At 39.4% G+C, this 22430-nt stretch overlaps 2 protein-coding genes across 4 annotated transcripts in view; one reads left to right on the top strand and one right to left on the bottom strand.

Annotated features, from left to right (window-relative positions):
- The window catches only part of PLPP1 (phospholipid phosphatase 1), a 57674-nt gene extending 37418 nt beyond the window's left edge, over window positions 1-20256 (top strand). For all 3 annotated transcript variants that reach the window (XR_003538530.1, XM_027709357.1, XM_027709356.1), the window contains 3 exons: window positions 5779-5836; window positions 17423-17599; window positions 19804-20256. Coding sequence is in view for 2 of the 3 variants with exons in the window: in XM_027709357.1 (XP_027565158.1) it covers window positions 5779-5836; window positions 17423-17599; window positions 19804-19929 (361 nt within the window). In the remaining variant the exon portion in view is untranslated. The remainder of the gene's footprint in view (window positions 1-5778; window positions 5837-17422; window positions 17600-19803) is intronic.
- The window catches only part of MTREX (Mtr4 exosome RNA helicase), a 43640-nt gene continuing 41339 nt past the window's right edge, over window positions 20130-22430 (bottom strand). The window contains exons 26-27 of the mRNA XM_027709347.1: window positions 20729-20833; window positions 20130-20377 (exon numbers count right to left, since the gene is read on the bottom strand). Coding sequence (XP_027565148.1) covers window positions 20325-20377; window positions 20729-20833 — 158 coding nt within the window. The 3' untranslated portion in view covers window positions 20130-20324. The remainder of the gene's footprint in view (window positions 20378-20728; window positions 20834-22430) is intronic.

Here is a 22430-nt window from a genome sequence, read left to right as displayed (position 1 = left end):
ATAACATTACTATTGGTCAAAAGAGTATTACGTGGATAAGTTGTGCAGATATAATTAATGGAACAGATGCCTGTAATCTGATGCATGTGACAGCAAACTATTAGTCTTTGGAAATGTTGGTTTGAGTACCCCTTGCTGCTATTTTCACTTTTACTCTTTCCCAGGAGGGCATTACTAAGAAAGATAAGTAAGCAATGTCCTGGTTTTTTATTTTTTTTCCCTATTGGAAGAGGCTAACTAGAGATGTAGTAGAAAGTTAAACTTTCCTTTTGTGTATTGAGTTGAGTGATAAAGTCAGAACTGATGGAAGATAACTTGTTTCTTAGTGGTTTTACAATGTGCATGTGGAAAGCCATTGCAACATGCCATTTTGTTGTACTTAGTAATATTGAGAGCTCAAAACATACATGTTTGCCTGTGGTACAAATACCAGTACTTGGTAACTTCTTGCTCCATAGATAAAAATTAAAAATATTTGGAAATTCAAGATGAAGGTTGACTACTGCTCATTTAAAAAGGAAAGAAACTCTGTTAAATGTACCGATTCATACAGACAATGATCATTTATCATTGGAGGATAGGGGTAAAGGCATTTCATTACTGGTTATCTTGCAATTAAGCTTATTCCTCTGGTAGATGCTGGTGTAAATTGCTGCTGTCAGATGCAAAACGGCTAGCTACCTAGTCATTGCCCAGTTAGATTGTTCCATCAGTGTGTAATACTTCTGTTTAAATGAAATTTACAGGATATCTGCACACCTGGGTGTTTTGTGAATTATTTCCTCAATTCCCACAGAAGAGAGAAACAAACTCCTGTCAAATCATGCCAGCAGTAGTTTTTAACCAACTTCAAAATCTGGTCAACTTAGCAGTGAAACAACCCTTGCAGTGCTTAATGCTGAGTAAAACTGCTTTATGTTGATCCTGAGATCAGGAAAAGATTACTTTATATCCCTGTTTCTTGCACTACCTGCAAGGTTTGTTTCAAAAAGCTGGTAGTAGGGAAGGTGGTTAAAAATTAGAAAATGCCTTTTTCTTCTTAGAACCTGTTAAATTGGATTTATGTCCTTGGGGTAAGCAGGAAACTTCAATTTGTGTAAGATAGCCTGTAAAAGGAAAAATGTAGAACTGCAAAAAAAGGAGCAATGGCATTAAATCATGTGTTTTAAATGTCAGCATTGTCAGTTTGCTCATTATCTGCTTTAGCCTAAAGTAGAGCTGAGTGGATCCACCCCTCACCCCGCATATGATTAGGGAATTGTGCAAGACACTATTGAATATTAGGTCTCATGTTAAAAAACTTGTCAGTAAAATTCTCTAGATGAGGATTACTGAATTGGAAAGACTGGCAGTTTTTTCCTATCTGTAGGTGTATGGCTTTGTAAAGAAGTGTAGGTATAACTACTGGTAGAAAAGGAAGAAAGTTGAGAAAATTGGGAAATTGGGAATGTTGTTTTTTGAAAATGGGGTTCTGAGTAGTTGTTGATTTTATTCAGTAGGTGAACTGCTTGTGCATTTACTTAAACTTTCTCTGCAATAATCACAGAAGTGCTTAGTTTTGGAGTCCTCTCATCTTTCAACTCCCACTGATCTTGAAAGTTGTACTGGTGCAAGTCCAGGTCCTGAGGAAAGAGCAGGTTCTGAGCTGAATGCAGGGAAAATTAACTTTAAAGAATAGGGTGCTTCAGCTTAAGCATAGGTCTAGCAGTTTACTAAACCATGTCCTCGTGGTACTGAACTCCTAGGAATATTTCATTGACAACCATATGGAGCTCTCTGGCTTACTCACAAACAGGCATGCTGAGCTGCAGCACCCTGTCTAGCATTTATTCCTCTCCAGATCATGGAACGGGTAACACAAATGTCAGTGGAAGCTTTGAGTCAGACTGGGAGAATCCAGAGAACTTGAAGACAGAGAGGATTTGCTGGCTAATCTAGTGGGTGTGTTTATTTGCTTTGATGTGAGAGTGTGTATAATGTATTGCTGAGCCTCCTATTTTTCTCTAAGGGATCATTCCATAATTCCATAGTTACATTAGGAAGATTCTCTTATCATTCAGACTCTGCCAGGTTTATTGTGGCACCACAGGATACTCTTTCATGTGGCTTATCTCTTGCTACTGTCACTTCTAGCACTTTCTCACCATTTAATGCTCCATTGTGCCATATGGGTTTAGCTGTTTTCTAGTCGTGTTTCCTGAAGGCTGTTCATTTCCCTGCCAGACTCCTGCACTTGTCTTACAGTTTCTGCACATTCAGGTATTAGTACAAAGACATTATATGAAGACAAGGCACAAAGCTTGTTTACTGGGCTCCAGTGTACAGTAATTCACTCAAGAAATAATACATTTTTCAAAATACTGCCAAGCAGAACTTACTACTTAAAACATGCTATTTCTTGTAAGTTTAAGACAAATGATCCTTTTATTTGCTGTATGCTATGTTCCATTTTTCTACTAATTGAAGAAACACAACCTATGGGTCAGGCTCTGCTCCCTAGGCTAAACTGCCTTTGTGAATGGAAAGGAATAGAATAGAATGAAATGGTTGTCAGTGTCAAGTCCTGCAAGGCAATCTCTCTGTCTTGCTTATCTGGGCTTAGAAATCCTAGCTAAAATTACTAAGTGGTTCAGTTGATTTATTTCCTGTAGGAATTATTTGTACTTTGTTTATTTTTCCAGGTATTCTTTAAATGCAGACTTAGAATAGCAAGCCACAGTGTTTAAATGCAGTCAATTTTATGGCGACCATTTTGAAAACTAGTGTCTTTACTTTTGTCTTTACCAGAAACCATGTGAAATTTATGGCAAAACTAAGTTTCAAGAAAGCTAAACAGCCCTTAAATTACCTTGTTTTAAGACCTTTTTGTGATGTCCATCTCTACTGTATACCTTGAAAACTAAGAGTATATTTTAGACCTCAACTGAGACCTAAAGCTGGTTTGATGCTACTACTTAAGACATTCTTCTGACTTGGGAGTAATACATTGTCCAAGTGGAAGTAATTAAAGCTTATGCTTTTTTGTGTTAAAATGAAGCCTTGTTCCTCACACGGGAAGTGATCTGTGAGGTAGGTATTGATGGACTAAAAGGCATGGACCTCTGCAAGACTCTTCTTTTGATGTTGTACTTGGCCATTTTGGAAACAATCAGAATAAGACTTTGCACTTGCCAACTCTATTTCATGATACTGTAGTTTCACTAGATACTGTTGTAATATTAATTTGAAAAGGATGTCCTGGAATCTGATGTGTGAATTCCTATTGTGATAATTTAGCCTTTCCTTCACTAGTGAAAGGTAGGGATTTTTAGAGCTGTCTATACATTTGGAAATGTATTTTCTGTTTCTGCATTCTTGGGGCTAGTAAATACAAACACTTTTTTTAAAACTAAAAATATATTTATTTCTGCAGTGCTGACTCATGGTAAACCAGCATTTTCAGTATGATCACAAAGAAGCCCGGGTGGTGCAAGCGCTTGGCTGGTTTGATAGACAGGATGTTCTCCTGGCTTTGGGAAGGCAATATTTGTGTGCTGATGAATTGTTGAGAAGTGTTTTCATCGTCAATCTTAGAGTATTTGAAAGAGCTTTAAGATTCTGGTTTTTAAATGTCTGGTTTTTAAAGAAGTTTAGAGACAGCAGTATTGCCAAAAAAATTTCACTGGGATTGTACAATGTACAAGTTGGATCAATACTTTGTTCCAGTTGTTTTTCTGGCAATACTTATGTGCTAAGCATAATATTTTCAATCATGTACAGCATACTTATCTATGCCTGAGGGGAATGCATTCAAAATTTGTAGTCTTCATCTTGGAACAAGGCATTCTGACTGTTGCCTTAGGCTAATGCTTTCCTAAAACTAAAAAGACCATAGTCAACACCACCTTTAAAATGGTATAGGAATTAAAAAATAAACTTAAAGAATTGTATTTGTTCCTTTTATCAATTACTTGCCTTTTGAATTCCTTCAGTTGGCAACAGGCTGCTTTCACTAACTGGGAAACGTCATCTTATGGCCAGCAGGAATAGTCCCAGAGCCATTGGATAAAATAATGTCATAGGAGCCAGGAATTCCATATTCTGTATCTTCTGTTCTGTAGAACAGCATGCTTTATGTTCATTGCTCAGATGACATGCTTGTCTGAAGGACAGCACTCTTCAAAATGCTTATCATATTGGCTTTCCTGGCTCGCTCTTGCCCTGAGATTTTGACTGGTAAAAAGATAGTGTACTGAAGTGGAGAAGGGATATGTAATCTTTAAGGTTTTGAATTCTAAACATCTGAAGATAACATGTTGTCAATACAATTTTTCTTTTTAAGAAGTTAATTGGAAAATATCAGTGGGTGAAACAGAAGTCAACTTATTCCAGATAGCTTTCAGTGTCAGGGGTACTAAATAAGCAATTGTCAGTGTTCTGAATCAACCATAAACCAAGAACTCTAAAACTTCTGGAATAAACTTTAGTAGGTTTTTTTTTCTGATACAGTTTCTAAATGTTATATATGCAAATTTATTCAGGAAGTTTTTCAGTTTCACTTGTGCACAGGATTATTTCCTTGCCTTCTTTGTGGTATTTGAATAGTGTGTTAAACCCAGTTATCTTCCTGCACTTCAGAGCTGCCTTCATTATCCTTAGACTGAAGAGTAGAAATGTTTCCCTTTAACACGAATTTCCCTAGCCTCGGGTCTCTGCCTGGCAGAGGCACCAAAACAAGAACCTGCTGGACGTGGTGGAGTTCAATCTAGAGAGCTATAAAACTTTTTAATAAGCTGGCCTTGTGTGTGTATGCCAAACTGTTAAGCACAGTTCTCTGTTTGCATAGCTAAATTGCACAGAAGCCTGGCTAAGACCTGACTGGTGCCTGTGAAGCAGCACCATTACAAGGCTCTGTGCATAAAATGCAAAAAATAGTGTCAAGTATTGTTTCTTTAATCTCTCTGCTTAAGGCTGAATTAGAAGTGTCTTTCCATTTTGTCTTCTCTTTTTGAAGAGATGGGTAGGATTTGTTCTAGAGCTGAGACTCCTCACAGCTGTGCAGGGTAAGACCTTGCTGAAGGTGTCCTGGACTGTCAGTGTCAACTGTCAAGTCGTTTCAGCCTGGGCCTGCTAGAAGTCTTTAAGAGTTGATGTTGACACTCTTTAAATGAGATAGCCAGGTATGAAGCTATTTCTACAAATATTAGATGACGTGTTATCTTTTGCTGTTGACTGGCTAATAAACTGCATTTCTGCCTTTCTCCTTACCCTTCAATGATAAATGATCATGATCTGTATGACTCGGTGCATTTAACAGTGGTGTACATATGTGGTATAAACATCTGAGTTGTTAACTACTGCCTCCTGATGATGACCACATGTAAGTAATTGGTTGGGGTGATTGTGTCATTTGTATTCATATATGTACTGTGACTAGAAGATAAGTACTTTTAAAAGTTATTGGGATATTTAAAGTATCCTGGCATTTATCAAGAAGATGAAACAAATATACTTCTTTAAAGGACACTTGATTTCTGGCTTTGAAGATGTATTCACTTGCTGTTCAAACTTCAGATACAGGCTAGTAGTTACTACCTGATATGGAGATCAACTTAACTCTGGAATAGAATAACTGCTGAGTAGTGAAGTCTGTACTGTTTGTCAAACGCTGTTGTCAGATGTGCCTAGATAGCCTCCTTGAAGAATAGTGTGGACATGTTTGCATTTTACCTGATTAGTATCACTGTAGACTCAATGTTGTAAAAGAAAACTAATGATGTCTGATCCTTTTTCTTCCAGACTGTCGTTTTACTCTGGCCATTCTTCATTCTCCATGTACTGCATGCTCTTCGTAGCAGTAAGTATGCTCTTTCCATCTAAAGGTCAATAAAGTCAGTTAGCTACCTAGTACAAAAATTGAAATATTGACTTGGCTGCTTTGCACAATGGACATGGCTTTTGTAGGATGTTTGTCTGGGATGGCTGAAGATCTTTCAATACGAGTTGTAAGAGTGGTGATACTGGGACAAGAAGTAGAAATATCTTCAGTACGCCTAAAAATATGATACCTGGCTTGTGTGTCTTGTCTGAAATGAACCTGTGACAAGTGAGTTTGGAAAAGAAGATGCTACTTAAATTTAGTTACATTTAAAGTATTGTAGGCCATATAAAAATCTATAATAAGATATGTTTGACTTAATGAAATGTGCAAAGCCTATTTAAAACAAAAGGAAACAAAACCCCTAAACTTAAACACTGATCAAATGTGGCTGGGTCCATAGAGCAAAACAGCAGATCAGCCTGAACTTCTAAATTCTTTTTATTTCCTCCTATCTTTTAGGGGCTGAGAGGGAGAGTGAGGGAAGCAATGGGACAGATCTGTCTATGAAAGTAAATATTAATTGTAAGATCAATTCAGTGATGTTTCAGTGGGAGATAATTATATTTCAGTTGAAATTGTTCCAAATCAGCTAGGGCAAATCATCTTCACTCCTTGCATAAGCTTTGTAACACTGAAGGGTTGATTTGGTTGTTCTCCCTCTGCTAACTGGTAACACAGAAGGCATTAAACAACTTTGCGGAATTTTATTGTTAATGTTGCTGTGAAGTTAAGCTCTAGTCCTGGACACAAATTGCTAACATAATACATACATTACATAATACACAATCTTAACAGATCTCAGATTCAATTTGCTTTCTCATTTATTTGCATTTTTAATGTTTTCACTGCCTCTTGGCAATAGTATTATGTACACAGTGAGAGGACAGATTGTTCAAACTAAACAAAAAACCCTACAAGCACACTTACAAAAGGGATGGCTCTTCAGTATAATATAGGTATTTTTTAGCTTTATTTTAAGAGAAAGCTATTTCAGAAGCTTGATGTTCAGTTTTGATCTTTCACTGATGTTTGTTTATGGCTTAAACCTGTTTAGTTCTGCTTTATTCTTTATTTGTCTTATCTAATGTAAATACAGAGAGTCCTGGGTTTGACTGGAATATAGTATGACTTCCAGTCAGCTATTTGCATTTTTTTAAAAATAAATAATAGTGTCTTTACTTGCTCATTGAGACTGGCAGTCTCCAAAATTCTGTAGGTCCACTTGTAATAGATTTTCAAACACAAAACCACTATTTCCACAGTACGATGGAGCAATTACTGCTGTATACCCTTATGCTGATTTGCTCCTCTGGGTTCAGTCATATCCTTTTCATCCAATGTCTCCTTAACATGGTTTTGTTGAGCAACCTGATAACACAATACTGCTGCCTCACAGAAGGACTAACTTGGAGATAAGAAAAACCTTGGTAGGTGTGTGGCTATAATTTATAATTTATACTGACTGGATTACAGTCATCTGGCAGGGGTCTGAGGCTGTCTGAGCTTTTATCTCTGTCACATGTTTAAGGAGAGTTCTGCATGCTGCAGCCTGGGGAAATGGCTGGTCAGGAGGACTTCTCAATTCATCAACCAAATACAAGATAATAGTATATATTAGATAATACAACTCTTTAGTTAAATACAAGACAGTAGAAGATGTGCTGAACAGATTGGACTTGGGACCTTGTTTGTTTAACCTATTAGGCTTGGAAAAAATTCAGCCTTTGGCAAGAAATTCTTTATTTTGAAGTTATAACTGCATGTGGGTTGAATAATGCTTTCTGTAGTTGCCTCTGGCATGTTTTTTTGAATCCATGCAAAGGAGTTTGTGTGGAGAGTTCTTGAAGAGGAAATTATGAACCTTAGGTATCTTGGGGCTGTGCGTATGAGCTTCACTTTTGACAACCTTCTGCATGGGTGAGTGGTGGGACAGTGCAAGTCAAATCCATCCTGGGCGTTCCACTCTGAAATGCTGTAAATCTTGACTTGTGTCAGTCCTGGTTCAGACACTTGCTGTGATCAGAAGCTCTCCTTGTGTTCGGTCCTGCAGTAATTGCAAGACAACACGGCTTTACTTAGTAGCGCCCTTAAACTGGAGGGGAACTAATGTCTTTAAGTCTTCTAACATGACATTTGTTGAATGGGAAGCATTTCATTGAAGATCAGTTTGTTACTTGACAAACCAGTCAATGAGTAGCCAGAGCCCTGACTGGAGGAGAAGGCATTCTTTATTGTTCCTGCACCCCAGTTTCTTGTCTCTGGCTGAACTATGGCCCAGTACAAATAAGAGGCTTTGTGGAGATTAGACTTCTAGTTCTTTTTGTCTGGTAATAACATTATTCATCTAGAATGTCAAATGTTGGGACATCTGAAGAAGGTTCGTGGCTCCTGTGCAGTATATTATTATCTTGCTGATTAACACAGCCTTACTACATAACAAAAAACCCAAAAAGGTGCAGATATCTTTAAAAAGACAACTAGTGCAGGAAGGTGAGGAACACACAAACCCAGTTGCCTATGTGGCAAGGCAGAGTGCTGCTGCTGGCTTTAAGCCAAACCTGCAGCACTTGATAACTTGTTTGTTAACTGAACTCTGATATATGTTGGCTTCATCTGCTCCTTGCACACATTCTGCAGCCACGCACCGAGTCATCAGCAGGACCAACTGTTAATATGTGGCATTATTCAGGGGCAGCATTAATCATAACCAGACACTGGCATGCTGGTTTCTGGAGAGGCTGGAGGAGTCTGTTGTCTGTGTGTGTACTGCAGAAAGCATGCTCTTATGTGTTACTTGCTGAACACGTGTGCTGTGTCAGGTGAAGCTATGACTTTATAGAGGAGCAGTCATGGGAGAAGCAGCTGACGGAGCTGGGGTTGTTTAGCCTGGAGAAAAGGAGACTCAAGGATGACCTTATTGCTCTACCATCCTTATTGCTCTACAACTACCTGACAAGGTTGAAGTTGGGTGGATATTGGTCTCTTCTCCCAGGTAAAAAGTAATAGGATGAGAGGAAATGGCCCAAGTTGTGCCAGGGGAGGTTTTAGGAAAAATTTCTTCTTGGAAAGGATTGTTATGCATTGGACCAGGCTATCCCAGGGAGGTGGTTGAATCTCCATCCCTTGAGGTATTTAAAAGATGTGTGGATGTGACACTTGAGGACATAGTTTAGTAGTGGACTTGGCAGTGCTGGACTAACAGTTGGACTCAAAAGATCTTAACAGTCTTTTCCAACCTAAACAATTTCTATGACATTTTTGACTTGGCAACCATTTGGATTTCTTAAAGAGTCTGAATAATGCTGGAGAGCACTCCTTTCTTCTGTTTGAGAGATTCCTGAAAGTATGAGTTCTGACGGCATGGCTTTACTGGTATCAGGAGAAGAAACTGCAATTTTGAACATAATCCTGTGCTGCATCTGCCACCTCATAGCAAGGGCAATCCATGGAAACACCACTCACTGTTCAGTCACCAAATTCTCTACTGTAACTGTTTGTTGCATTGGAATGTTTAATAATTTATATTATCTACATATTTAAATACACAGCAGTGTATATATATCAGCTGCAATTCTCACAGTATAGACATCACTGCACCTGTAAAAAAGCTGTTGTGCCTAGCTGGACTAGATTAAAACCTGTGTTTTCAGCCCACTCCCATGTTAAAGTTACGGTGTCTTCTAGTTTTTAACTCATTGATACAGAGAATGAGTGAAACACAGGAAAAAAATCTGCTTGCAGACTGTCAGTCTAGGAAGCTTTGGTGGAGAATGTATTTTGAGACTCATTTGGCAGAGCTAGATGGGTTAGTTTGGGTCCAGGCAGAGGTGTTATCCCAGAGATAACAGCTTCTGCCAACAACAGCTTCATGTGGAAACTAGATGAAGTTTGACTGTAACAGTATGTGGGAACTCAGTGGCCTAATAACAGATCCTGGATCCCAAATTGTTTTTGTCATCTGCCCCTGCTGCTCCTTTCCTTTTATAGTTAAACAGATGGCATGGTCTCTGCTGTATCAACAAAACCATTTAATCTTGACTTGGAGAATGGGAGGGCAGGTATAGTTGAACACTTCTAGCAGTGTTTAGTGGGACCAGACTAGCACTCTGCCCCCTGGAGGGGGAGATGCTGCAGCTAATCATAAGGGCGTTTTGACATTTTTTTTAAAACTTATGTTTAAAAGCTATTGTAAATTAAAATGCTAAATGCATGCTGTCATCAGTAGTGAGAATGATCCACTGCAACTGTTGGCATTTGGCAGAAATGAGTGTGGCCCTGAGGATCAGGTTGCTGTAACAGTCAGTCTTGGCTGTAGCTGGGCTGGGCACTTTGCTGCCTGCACCTATGAAGAATAGGGCTGCGGTAACCCAGCCAAGAGGCCCTGCTATTCTGGGGATGGCAACATGTTTGTGCTGCTTACCCTTGGGACAAAAAGGGATGATGAATCTTGCACAATGTAACTTGAGTGGCTCTCAAGCTCTCCTGCAGTTCATTGGGAACATTTTGTGCGTCCAAGGACACAGGGAGTTACAGATGAGAACATGAGTGCATTTGGTGTTTCAGTGGCCTAGACTGACAATCTTCTTTTGCAGAGAGATCATAGGACAAACACAAGTGGAAGGGGGCTTTAGGCTGCTTTTGGTACTCATGTACCTAAGTGTGCCAGTCAAGCTTTGCTCTTGACCTCTGACTTTAATTTTTTATGTTGGGATTGGAGGTTGAGTGAAACAGTACTCAAATATTTAAGAGCCTAGGAGCCTTTAACACAGTATTTTAGGTATGTCTGTTTGCACTGCACTATTTCTTTGCTTGTATTGGCCTTTTTAGCCACCAACGCGCGTGCAACAAACGTGGGTAGAGCTCTTCCCAAATCTTCGTTCGTGAAGCCTGGCCATGATGATGATGATTTCTTTGCTTTCCCACATGCTACTGACTAGAGCTACAGAACAGTCTTTAATGTGTTCCTGCCCACATGAAAGTTGAGGACTACCTAGTCATCTAAAACTAATGAGAAGACATTTGTTACTGAAAATATTTTGTTTGGCTGTAACTGTGCATAGTACCAACCATCTTACTTGAAGCAGAGATGAAAAAATAAAGGGTAATCAGTGATGCTGCAAGGCTCAAGGATGGAGACACTTGTGCTTCTACTTGTATGGGCTCCTAATAATCCTTTAATATTGGAATTTAGACTTTTTAACAGTAAGCAAACAAAGCAAAATTATTTCTTCATAATTTGCTTGGAAGTTAGGACTGGCAGTAGTGATGACAGTATTGTGAACCGGCTCCTGTAGGACTAAGCTGAATGCAATTCCTTGCAGGGCTTTAGTTCTTCTAGCAAAGGCTAAAATACGAACTCCAAGTAGAACAAACACATTTATTAATTTCTTTTCTCATCAGAAAGGAACCAAGTGTTGTATTCCAATTTGCAATGGAATGAAATGTTATTGTTTATCCTGCTCTGTGGTAAAAATTATTTCAATAAGCAGTTATTTCAGCAATGTACAGCCAAGTTGAAGCTGGAGGATTAAAACCAAAAAGAACATTGTCCACTGGACAAGTAAGGTCTGTATAGAACAGATTGATTATACTTTTGATATTGAATTGAAAGTTGAGCTATTACTAGTAACAGACAGGATTTTCTCTCCATTGCATAGGAGGCATCTCCTGTACATCAATTGCCTTTGACAGCAGCATGCAGTTACCTTGAAGAGCCCAGACTAGTACATATTATGCTTTTTGTCCCTAGTCTGGTCATTTTTTCCCCCCTTAATTCAGGTGTCCAATGGATCAGTTACCTGTTGGGCTATTTAAACATCAGAGCTGACACGGGAGTCAGACATGGTCAGAGTAATATGAATACCATCCTCTTGAACAGCAGCCCAGACATACCCCTACCTGCAAGTAACTGCAGAGCTGTATCCTTTTCCTTTGCTGGAAGGGGAAAAATTAATTCTGAAGTGTTGCTTCTTTTTTCTTTATTTTCTGCCCAATCAAAATAAAGCTAAAGAACATAAAATAATGCAGATATACCAATGATCATAAGTACATATTAGATATTAAATATTAGATAGGAAAAGGAGGTGACCGCATTAAAAAAGCAAAATTAATTGATAGACATTGAAGTCTAAGTTGCTTTTTTTTATTCATTTTTTTTTTTTTGAGAACCTCAGCTCATGAGTGACTCATGAATTCTTCTACAGCTCTGTAGTCCTTTTATAATAGTTGTGTTTGGACATGAGCCTGTTGTATTTAAAAGTACATGGGAAAGATATCCATATTTCTGGTTTGCAGGCAGTGTCTTGTTGGCTGATGCTTAGAGCTCTGTGTTTATTCATAGATACAGTGCTTACAGGTATAAAACAAGCTGTACACTTGTATGTAATATTTACATAAACACAAGATTGTGTATGACAGGTTATTTCTCAGCACATCTTGTGGTTCTTGGCCACTCTTGTGCTCAGAACTGCAATTTTTTAATTGTTTCCTGGATTTTGTATACTTTCTTAAATTCCAGATTTTGTGCAAGCTGAAATACGTTTAACTTTTATACAAAGCTATTTGAATATAGCTTTTATACAAACTAGCTTTTATATGAAGGTATCTCTCAAGTTTCCTGTAATGAGCAGAAAGGGAAGAACCATTTTGCAAACATTTATAGAAGTAGTATAAAGCTTGGAAGATCTCTGAATGGGACCTTTTTCTCTGCTGTTGCCTAGTCTGAGCAAGGCAGAGGTGTTTTGGTCTGTACTGCTGGATTGTTGAATAGGATTGGAACAGGGATGGCAGATCATCTATGCATCTGTCTAAATGTTTGGTTTCTGTTGTTTTGTAACATTGTGCAAGAATCTAGGCTGAATGTCTCAGCTTTTTCATTCTTTTGGAGGATCTTGTTTGAATAACTGCTTTTATCAAAGATGCTCAGATGCAAACTGTGACTTGTGCAAGTATGTAGTACTGTGGTTATATTCCTGATTCAGAGCTTCTTGAATTGGGAAGAATCCTTATGGTTTGTGGCTCTTGGGACTTTTTGGGTCAGCAGACTTGCTTCGAAGTTGAGCTTTCCTAGTGGTAGTCAATAATGGATTCAAATACTAATTATAACCTCAGCAGTAATTTGTGCCTACTAGAACAGTAATGCTATAGGGCTTTTCCGTAGTGCTCAGGCAGATGTCATAAACCGAAGTTAGACATGACTAATAGTAAATGCTAACTAAGCTAAGTAAAGGAAATGCCACTTACTTGCTCTTTCCCAAAACTTGTACTGACTACTATAGTCTCTCAAAGTAGGGTTTGTTTCATGAGAACTGACTTTCTGCACCTGTGTTTCTCCTCCAGACTCAGACAATCTGAAAGTGTTCTTGTTTCCCTGTGTCACAGGGGAGTTCTTTCTCCAGGAAAACTGTTTCCTTGTTCTGTTTTGCTGTAGAGTTCATGATGCTGTGAGCCTGTTAGGGTAGAGGAGACAAAAATAAGAGGGAAAATAGGTACATCTCTAAAGTAAAAGTGTGCCTTGCTTCTGTTCCTTAAGACCTGTAGGAAATAAAGTTACTGGGACCTTTTGGTATCAGGAGAAAATCCATTTTTGAAAAGCAGCAGAACAAATCAATTGGTACAAGTAGAACTATTATGTGGTGCAGGAAATCCCCACCCCAAATTTCTTCCTTTTGACTTCCATTTTTAAAGGAATGCAGGATTTCCCATACCTTAATAGGCAAAAGATTTTGCAGTACAGAATTCTTGTATAATATGGTTTTGGAAAAAAATGAGAAGGTATTGAATGAAAAACAACCAAGGGGGTTTAGGTATTGAAACTAAATATCTGAAATATGACCTTGGTTGGGGGAGTGAGTAGGTTTTGATAGATTTAAAAGAATTTTGTGCCCTTAAAGTGATGTGTTAGCTGTTAGGAAATTTCCTTGTGAAGCTGTATGGTTATACTTCCAGAAGTCCATGTAGGACTTATAAGTCAATGTACTTTAAAATTAGGTAGGCATGTGTATATATATATTAATACTGCCCTGGTGGAAGAGCAAATGCTTGAAAGCCATGCTAGAAATGTTAAGAGTAGCAAATAATTCTCCAGTTCCAGAGACCCTTTCATTCATGTCTGTGGCTTCTTCCAAGAGGCCACAAAGTAGCTGTGAGTTTTTCTTCATTGCTGTGAGTATTTTTAGAAATGAAGTACTAGACCATAGACTAAGAAGAAACTTGTGTTCAGGATGTGTGTAGTGTAGAGAACATATTTTCATTATAGAGTAAGCTAGCAGGGGAAAAAAGGCTGGATATTATTTAATCTCATTGTAAGAAAGTTTTATGAAATCTCTTTGCACTTTAAAAAGAATGAATGAAACAAACATGAGAAACAGCAGGAGTGGAGAGATACAGAGCATAGCTGAACAATACTGCTGAAGGATCAGACTGCTCAGAACAGAGTAGCAGGGAAGCTGGCAAGATCAAACAGCTGCCTGACAGGATCCAGGCACCAGAATGGCTTGGAATGTTCCTATTGTGATCATAGGCTCACAAATATATTTATCAGCACCAATCCAAATGCTGGTAAGGGGCATTTCAGTAGCATTAAGCAGATGATGTTTCCTGAAGTTCCTGTGGCTTCCACAGATTACAGGTTTACTTATAAAGCTTATTCCTTTCTAGGAAAGAGACTTGGGGGGGGAGGCAGGGATTTGCTCCTGTTTTCCTTTTCTAAGCCTGTGCTGTAAATGACTTCAAAGAGGAGCAAAAGAACCTGAGGTATGCTGTGAAGGAGAGGGTTCTGTAAACAGCCTGAAGCCATTGCCCTCTGTTAGTCAACAGGGTCAAAATAGTAGTAAGAGTTAATGCAGTGTGGGACCAGGACATCTCTATATTGTTCATTTAATGCTGTATAAGGGCTAATACTGTATAAAGATAAGTTGGGAATACTTCTGGTATCAATCTTGGTTTGATACATTTTGAAATGTTTGAAACATTTAATGAACAAGGCAAAAGCTGCTTCTGTCCTTGCCTGCTTTATTTTCCTGTGTGGACCTGATGGCCTGTTGCAGCCAAGACACGTTACTGTTGTCTTTAGGAGTGGGTCACGGTAGTGGGAGGAAGCTTGGCAGGGGAGCACAACAAGTGTCTGAGCCTGTTAAAGCAGTGTCAATTGGAAGTTACCTGCTTAAAAATAATATGGCACATCTGCCATTGCAGCAGCTGGTTAATAAGCAATGCCTCTCAACAGAACAGCAAAAAACCCCGAAAGATAAAAAAATCAATTGTAACCAGAGTAACAGCTGCTACCTGTGAAACTTAATATCACAGTGATCGGTCACCCAGACACTTATCTGTGGTATCCTTTCTCACTGTTCTCATGCCTAGTTTTAGAACAATGTAAATTTATTTGCTGGTAGAACGTGCAAGAAGGTCTGTGGTCACTTCCTGTACAGATAGTGGAGCTAATGGTGTGAAGAATCCCCTAGAATTGGTGAAGCCAATTGGGAGCCAACTGCTTGTGTTCTGCAGCTGAAGGAACAGCTCCAGATCTGACAGATTACTTGCATAGTATAGAAATGAAGCTTTCATGTAGATGTCAAATACAAGTTGGTTTGATATTTTGTCAAGCAGAAAGAAAATCTGAATACATGCTGCATAAGGGCAATGCAAAGACTGGTTTATTGGTCATTCAGTGGGGTGGGCTGGCATCTTTCCAAGTTGGCTTCTGTGGCCTGCCTCATTTTCTTCCTGTGTTCAGAAGTAAACCTGTTTTCTCACATAACTGCAGTTGCATAACCCTTTTTCTTTCTACTATGACTATACATCTTTGCCGGTTACTAAAAATGCTTCCATGGAAAGAACTTCATTGCAGCAAGGTATTTTTAGCTACCTTCAGCAGAATTTAGTGAGAATAGGGAAAGATGAAAGAACAGCCAGTACAAAATCATCAGCCAACTTTTTAGGCTACCAGCATGTGCTCCTCAGGCCCACCTCTGGTCCATTTGGCACTTGGGTAGTGTTCTGGTCTACTGTTGGTAAATCCAGAAGTAATATTAATGTAAGTCCATTAAAACAGCTTTTATTAAAAGAACTGTGTGACAGATAATTTTTCAAGTGGCTAACTTGTATTTTCCCTAGTGGTGAATTTGAGGCCTGCAGAAATGTGCAGTGCCCACCGTTTTGAAGGGGGAAAATAATTTTTCAGTTCAGGCTTAGCTGTTGCTTCTTCAGAGTTTTTGATTTTACCCTGACCTTGCTATTAAAGAAAACTGGTTATGGACAGGGTTGATGTTTTTGATGGTCCATTTATAGCTGAAAATGTCAGCATGCCAAAATTATGATGTAAGTTACTCAGAGAAACATTCCCCAAATGTTTAACTTTGAGAAGTAGCACCTTTGCATTTACAGTGCATGCTCTGTGCCTGTATTTACATTGTAAATGTAATGCTTCTCAAAACTCAGCCATGGCTTTTGAAGTTGGCAGTGGAGGATTTTACTGAAGTTTGTTGTGCTGCTCAGTGCCCGACGCCTGTGTGTTAAGTTAATTTCTATGGTTTCTCATCTTAACTGTCAGTTAAGGTTTTTGTCCTTGCCCTGAAGTTCCTAGATGGCTCTGAAAAGGTATACTTGAAATGTTAAATGTAACTTCAAACTGTATTGTTCTTCTCAGTAAATACAGTAACTATGGTGCTTTTTTTTTGGTGATAGGGCCAAGTTCCAGAATAAATTCGATGATGTTTACAGAGTGGATTTGGAGAAGATTCTCCTCAGCTATAAAGCTTGACAGACCTAGACAGATCCTAGACAGACCAGAGAAGGAGAGAAAGGAAGGGTCTTGGTTTAGATTAGATGGTAAAGTAATAGTGTGAATCTGAGATAACACATCAAAAGCATAGATACATACAACAAAAGTAGAGCTGAGGGGAGGGAAAAAGCATGGGAACTGCTCATATCCATTTGTTTACCAGAGTGGCAGCATGGCTAATATGCAGCTAAAAAGGGTGAGGAACAGACAGAGCTCAGTGATATACACTAGTGACAAATGAGGAATGTGATCCTAGATGCTATCAATCATTATATCAAGTTAGTTCTGATACTTGGCTATAGTTGGAATCTTGGGCTAAAAAGGATGACTGGAAGGTGACTGGAAAAGTGACTGGAATTGAGAATATTTTTTTAACTCTAAAGTCAGCTCTATGCATAGTATATGTAAGCTTTTCTTTTTTTATAAGGCTTTCCTGTTGTTCATACAGGAGAAAAATATTAGTTTGACTTCCACTGGACTCTTTTCAAGCCTTAAGTGCCTCTGGTATTACCAGGATCTTTATCCTGAAAATACTCACTTGTTACATTGGGACAAATAGAGCAAGTATCTACATGATGGTGTTATAGAGTCTTATACAGAACACAAAACCCAACACTATCAAACTCTGCCTTACATCCTTGTGAGAGTAAAGCACCTGGAATAGCTGGATATTATGATGTCTCAATGCAAATTTTGACTCAGTTCTTCAATCAGACTCAACACAGTTTTACTGTCTCTGTGTTTACTGCATTTCATAACTATTTTTCTTTTTCTTTCAGCTTTACCTTCAGGCCAGAATGAAAGGGGACTGGGCAAGACTTGTACGTCCTACTATACAATTTGGTCTCATTGCTGCGTCTATCTACGTGGGTCTCTCACGTGTTTCTGACTACAAGCATCACTGGAGTGATGTTTTAACAGGACTCATCCAGGGAGCAGTGGTAGCTGTGCTCATTGTGAGTAACTCCTGAGGGGGTGTGCGTGTGCGAATGCTGCTTTTATGAACAGCACCTTAGAACTGCAGGCTGTGTTTAGAGGAAAGCAGACCTGTATTTCTAATGCTTCAAAAATTGCTGACATGGGGAAACAACTCCATGAACTGGGTGTAGCAGTAGTACTGTGGGGAGTGAAGCAGGCTCTGGCCCACTGAGATGAGTGGCAGTTTTAGCTGTTGGACAACGTGAAATGGTTTCTGTTCAAGAGCTTTTTAAATAACCATGTGCAAAACCATGTGGGCCTCTATATAGAAATCATGCTTTCTGCTTCTAGCCAAATTCCAAATCTCAAGTACAATAGCAGAAGGCTGTTTACAAGGTAAATGGGGAGAAAAAAAGGCCTTGAAGAAAAAGGAGAGCATGAAAGTGACTGCCTCTGCCACCTTACACAGCCTGTTTTCTCAGTCTGATGGGGAACTAAAACCCTTCACTAATTATGTGCATTTTGAGTAGTAAAAATGTGTTCACAACACGGAGCCTGTGAAGTTTAGCTGTATTGATGAGTGAAAAGTTATCCTAAGGAACAGACACTCAGCTAAACTTATTGCAGCATGCCTGGCATAGTGGCAACAGTTGTACTGACTGTCACCAGGGTGCCATGGCTGATTCATCCATGGGAAGAGACAGAGAGACTTACAGTTCAGAGATGGGAGCTAACTGAGGTCATGCTGAAGGATTTGGTTACCAAGAACTGAGGCTCAGCTGGGAAGAACCACCTCCAAGATAAATACTTTGTCAGCTTTCTAAAGTCCATACCCTTCTCAAGAAGGGTATGGTTCATTTCAAGACAAAGCTTTGTTTACTTGTTGCAATCAATAATCAAAACAAATCTTGGAGTAGCTCTGGAAAACCCTACCCCTCGTTTTTGTACAAAAATCTTATTTTCTAAGAAAAGGAGTGCAAGGCATAAGAAACATCAGGGATTGAAGTGCTGAGGGCACTTTTATTAGGAAAACAAGTTTAGTGAAGGAGGTTGGATGGTTCAGAAGGTATTTTAGAGGTTCTTGGTATACAAGAAACAACAGAAGGTGGCATTGCAGTGAACAGAGTTAAAAGGTGAGGAAATGGTTTTTAAAAATACGTACCACCACCAACCCTCCCTTCCCCAAACTCTTACCTGGAAGAACTGAAGAGTTCCTCTCCAGAAATTGAGCTAAGGCAAGAGCATGCTGGGGCAGCAACTGCAACTGGACTGCTAAACTGAATTGAGCTAATCCAGCATTAACTGGAGGCTGAAACTCACCTGGTTGGTGGCTAAAGCAGTTTGGTGGGTCATGAGCCAGCTGCCAGTGCAGGAGACTTTCTTCTGCCATAAATGATGTTCTGCAGTTCTCAGGGTTGCAGTGGGAGGGGAGGAGGTGATGTAGGAAGGGAAGGTGTCATGAGAGAAGGCACCTCATTTATTGCACTCCATGCAGCACAGTACCCAGAACATCTACTAGTGTACCTTGGTGAAGTGAGCAGCTAGGTGCAGAACTGGATCAAGGCACCTGTCTCATAGTCGGGGAGATGTCTGCTAGCTGTGAAAGAAGTGAGGTGCTATGTTCAAAGGAATGCAGGAAAGGACTGTGTAGGTAGAGTTGTCCTTACAGGTGCTGGACTTAGGGGTGAGGGACAGGTATGGGGGAGGGAGAAGCTGTGAGCATTGCCAAGGAGAGGAAGCCAAGCTTGGTTTAACTGGCTTTAAAGAAATTCAAGTGAGAGTGACACCCCAGAAAATAACAGTTCCTAACTACTGAACCCTGTTCTTCAGCTAAAGCACAAACTTTCCTGTCCTGTTCTATATAAATTATAGAAAAAATTTACCCATACTTGCAATGTGGGCTCTCAGCAAGCACACCTTGCTCCCTCATTTAGAGCTGTTCAAAGTATGGCTGCTGTAATGAAGCAGTACCTGTAAGGCACTCAGCAGTTGGTTAGCGCAGGCCTTGAATTTGGCTTAAACCATCAGTGCCTAAGTGGTCAATGGGAGGGTAAAATGGAAGGATGAAAAAACTAATGAAAGAACAGATGCCAGAATTTCACATAAGACTTCCTAATCATTTTCTAATGTTTTACACTGATTAAGCTTTTTATCAGTCTTGATCCTGGAATTTATCTTCTGCAAAAACTGTTGTTTCAAAGACTCACAACTGCAGGGATGTAACGCTAATTTGTTCCCTTAGGTTGTGTATGTGTCTGACTTCTTCAAAGTGAGAGGATGTACATTTCAACCAAAAGAAGATTCCCATACAACCCTACATGAGACCCCAACAAATGGAAATCACTTTGGCAGCAATCATCAACCATGAAGAATGACCCACATCACCTGTCTTGCTCTGAAAGAAAACAACTTCACAAGTTTAACTATGTAATATAAGTAAATGCCTTTAAGGGACTGCTGCTGCTCTTGGATGCTCACTTTACCTGTATATAGTAACATCTGCCACAGTTATTGTATATCTAAACTTAAAATTTCTGTTGGTTATAGCTCTCGCTTAGAAAAAAGCTATTCCAATTGTAAATTTTTATTGAAAAACAGTAACAAGTTATATTACATACACTGCTGTTTGTATATGCCTTGTTGAAACAACTCTGGTTTAAGTACACACCATTAAAAGAAATTACTTGACACGGAAGTAACGTGATGCTGATGAACTTGTTCCATCCTATAGGTGAATATAGTACTGTTTCCAGAAGACATCTTTTACAGATAAAGACTTGCAGCAAACACAATATCTCTTTTGATTTTTGTAATCCCTATTAAAAAAGGAAAAACGTATTAATATCCATCAGTCTTAACTGACAAAATCACTATATTCAGTACAGTTACAAGCATGTTACAAGTATTAAATGGAAGTCCTTGTACGTTCCTTTTCAGTCACAAACTTAGTTAAACTGTCATTATCTACCTCTCTAAGTCAAACTTTGTAACACAGATGTTATCTGGAAAGATAACCAAGAGCAGTGATCTCATTTACCCTGAAGTCAACACCATTACCAAATCATTCACTTCTAGGCATCACTACCTGTGTAGCCCACCCCCTCTGGCATTTTTCTTTTATGTGCTTTATAGAATTACTCTGTAGACTGTGAAAGTGAAATACATACCCTCTGCAAACTTGTTTTCCAGTTCTGTGTTCCCAATGGCTTTTGCAGCCTGGCACATCTGCCGAAGCAGTTCTTCCAGCCGTCTCATGCAGCGAATTATGCTACCTGCATAAAGAGTGAGGGAAAACCTTTTATCACTTTGTGCCATATCATATCACTGAGTAATTCAGGACCAAAGTAATGATTCTGTCTTCAACCCTGTTCAATTTATCTAGAAGCAAAGGGTAAGAACAGCCATATGTCTTAAACTTGGTTTCTGTTTACACAGTAAATTTCTCTCTGAAGACAGCAGACGGACAAGCATTTGGAAACAGCTTCAAGGAAATGCCTCACAGTCTCTATCTAGTCATAGAACTTTGGGCTGTTAAGTAATTCCTAGTGGATTTTTCTTTCAAGTACTTCTTAAAACTTCCCTCAAAAACCATAGGGGACTAGGGCATTCAAAAGTTTGCTGCTTCAGCAACCACCACAGATCTATTTCTGGTTTGGGGTTTTTTTTGATAACCCTTAGTTCTTTAGTTGAGGGATAGTAAAGACTAAGTGATCTACCTTACTACTGCTGTGCCACTCAAGTTCATGGACCACTCTATCACTCAACTGCATGATTACAGTAATGTACACAAGCTCTGTGTACAACCCAACACCCACTGTGATTTTTTTAAGCATCCATCTCCTCTTGGAACTTTCCTTGCAGCTCAGCCTAAGTCACTGCTATGAGTTTCACAAAGACCTTAAACACTTGTGCTCTTCTGCCCACAAGCAAACAGTATCCTGTTTAGTCATTTCCTCCAGCAGCATCTCCTATCTACAGTCAAAATTACTGTAGGCAAAATAACTGTCATAGGGTAAACATGGAATGACTGGACTGAGAAGCAGCCCTGCTGAGAAGGACTTGGGGTTGCTGGTGGATGCGAGGCTGGACATGACCCAGCAATGTGCACCTGCAGCCCAGAAAGCCAAATGTGTCCTGGGCTGCATCAAAAGCAGCATGGCAGCAAGGAGAGGGAGGTGATCCTGCCCCTCTGCTCTGGTAAGACCCCACCTGGAGTGCTGCATCTAGCTCTGGGATCCTCAGTCCAGGAAGGATCTTGACCTGTTCAACAGGTCAGAGGAGGCCAAAGAAATGATCAGAGATGGAGCCCCTCTCCTCTGAGGACAGGCTCAGAGAGTTGTAGTTGTTTAGCCTTGAGAAGAGAAGGCTGGTGCAAGACCTTATTGTGGGCCCTTCAATACTTACAAAGACTGATAAGAAAATGGGGACTGACTTTTTAGTAAAGCCTTCAATGGTAGGGCAAGAGGTAATGGTTTTAAACTGGAAGAGAGTTGATTCAGACTACATACATGGAAAAAAAATCTTTTAGTATGTGGCTGGTGGAACAGGTTGCACGAAGAGCTAGTGGATGTCCTATCCCTGGAAACATTTAAGATTGGGTTGGATGGGGCTCTGAGCAACTAGATCTAGTGGAAGATGCTCATTGAAGGGGGTTTGGACTATATGACCTTTCTATGGTTCAGTGAAATACTACCTCTAGACAAGTCATCATATCTGGAGTAAAACTGTCTATATGAAAAGAACATTCCACAAAGCTCTTGGGAAAGAGAGAAATCATGAAAAGTAAAATAACACTTCTCTTCTAAAAAACATTTATTTGGCCTCGGTAGGTCATTTCAGTTTCTACAGTAAGAACAGTTTGTGTAAGGA

This window comes from Neopelma chrysocephalum, unplaced genomic scaffold, assembly GCF_003984885.1.
Source record: "Neopelma chrysocephalum unplaced genomic scaffold, ASM398488v2 Primary Assembly neopelma1_96770, whole genome shotgun sequence".
In the NCBI taxonomy this organism is placed as follows: domain Eukaryota; kingdom Metazoa; phylum Chordata; class Aves; order Passeriformes; family Pipridae; genus Neopelma; species Neopelma chrysocephalum.
The sequence above is the reverse complement of the archived record's forward strand: the minus strand, read 5'-3'. Positions and strand labels throughout refer to the sequence as shown.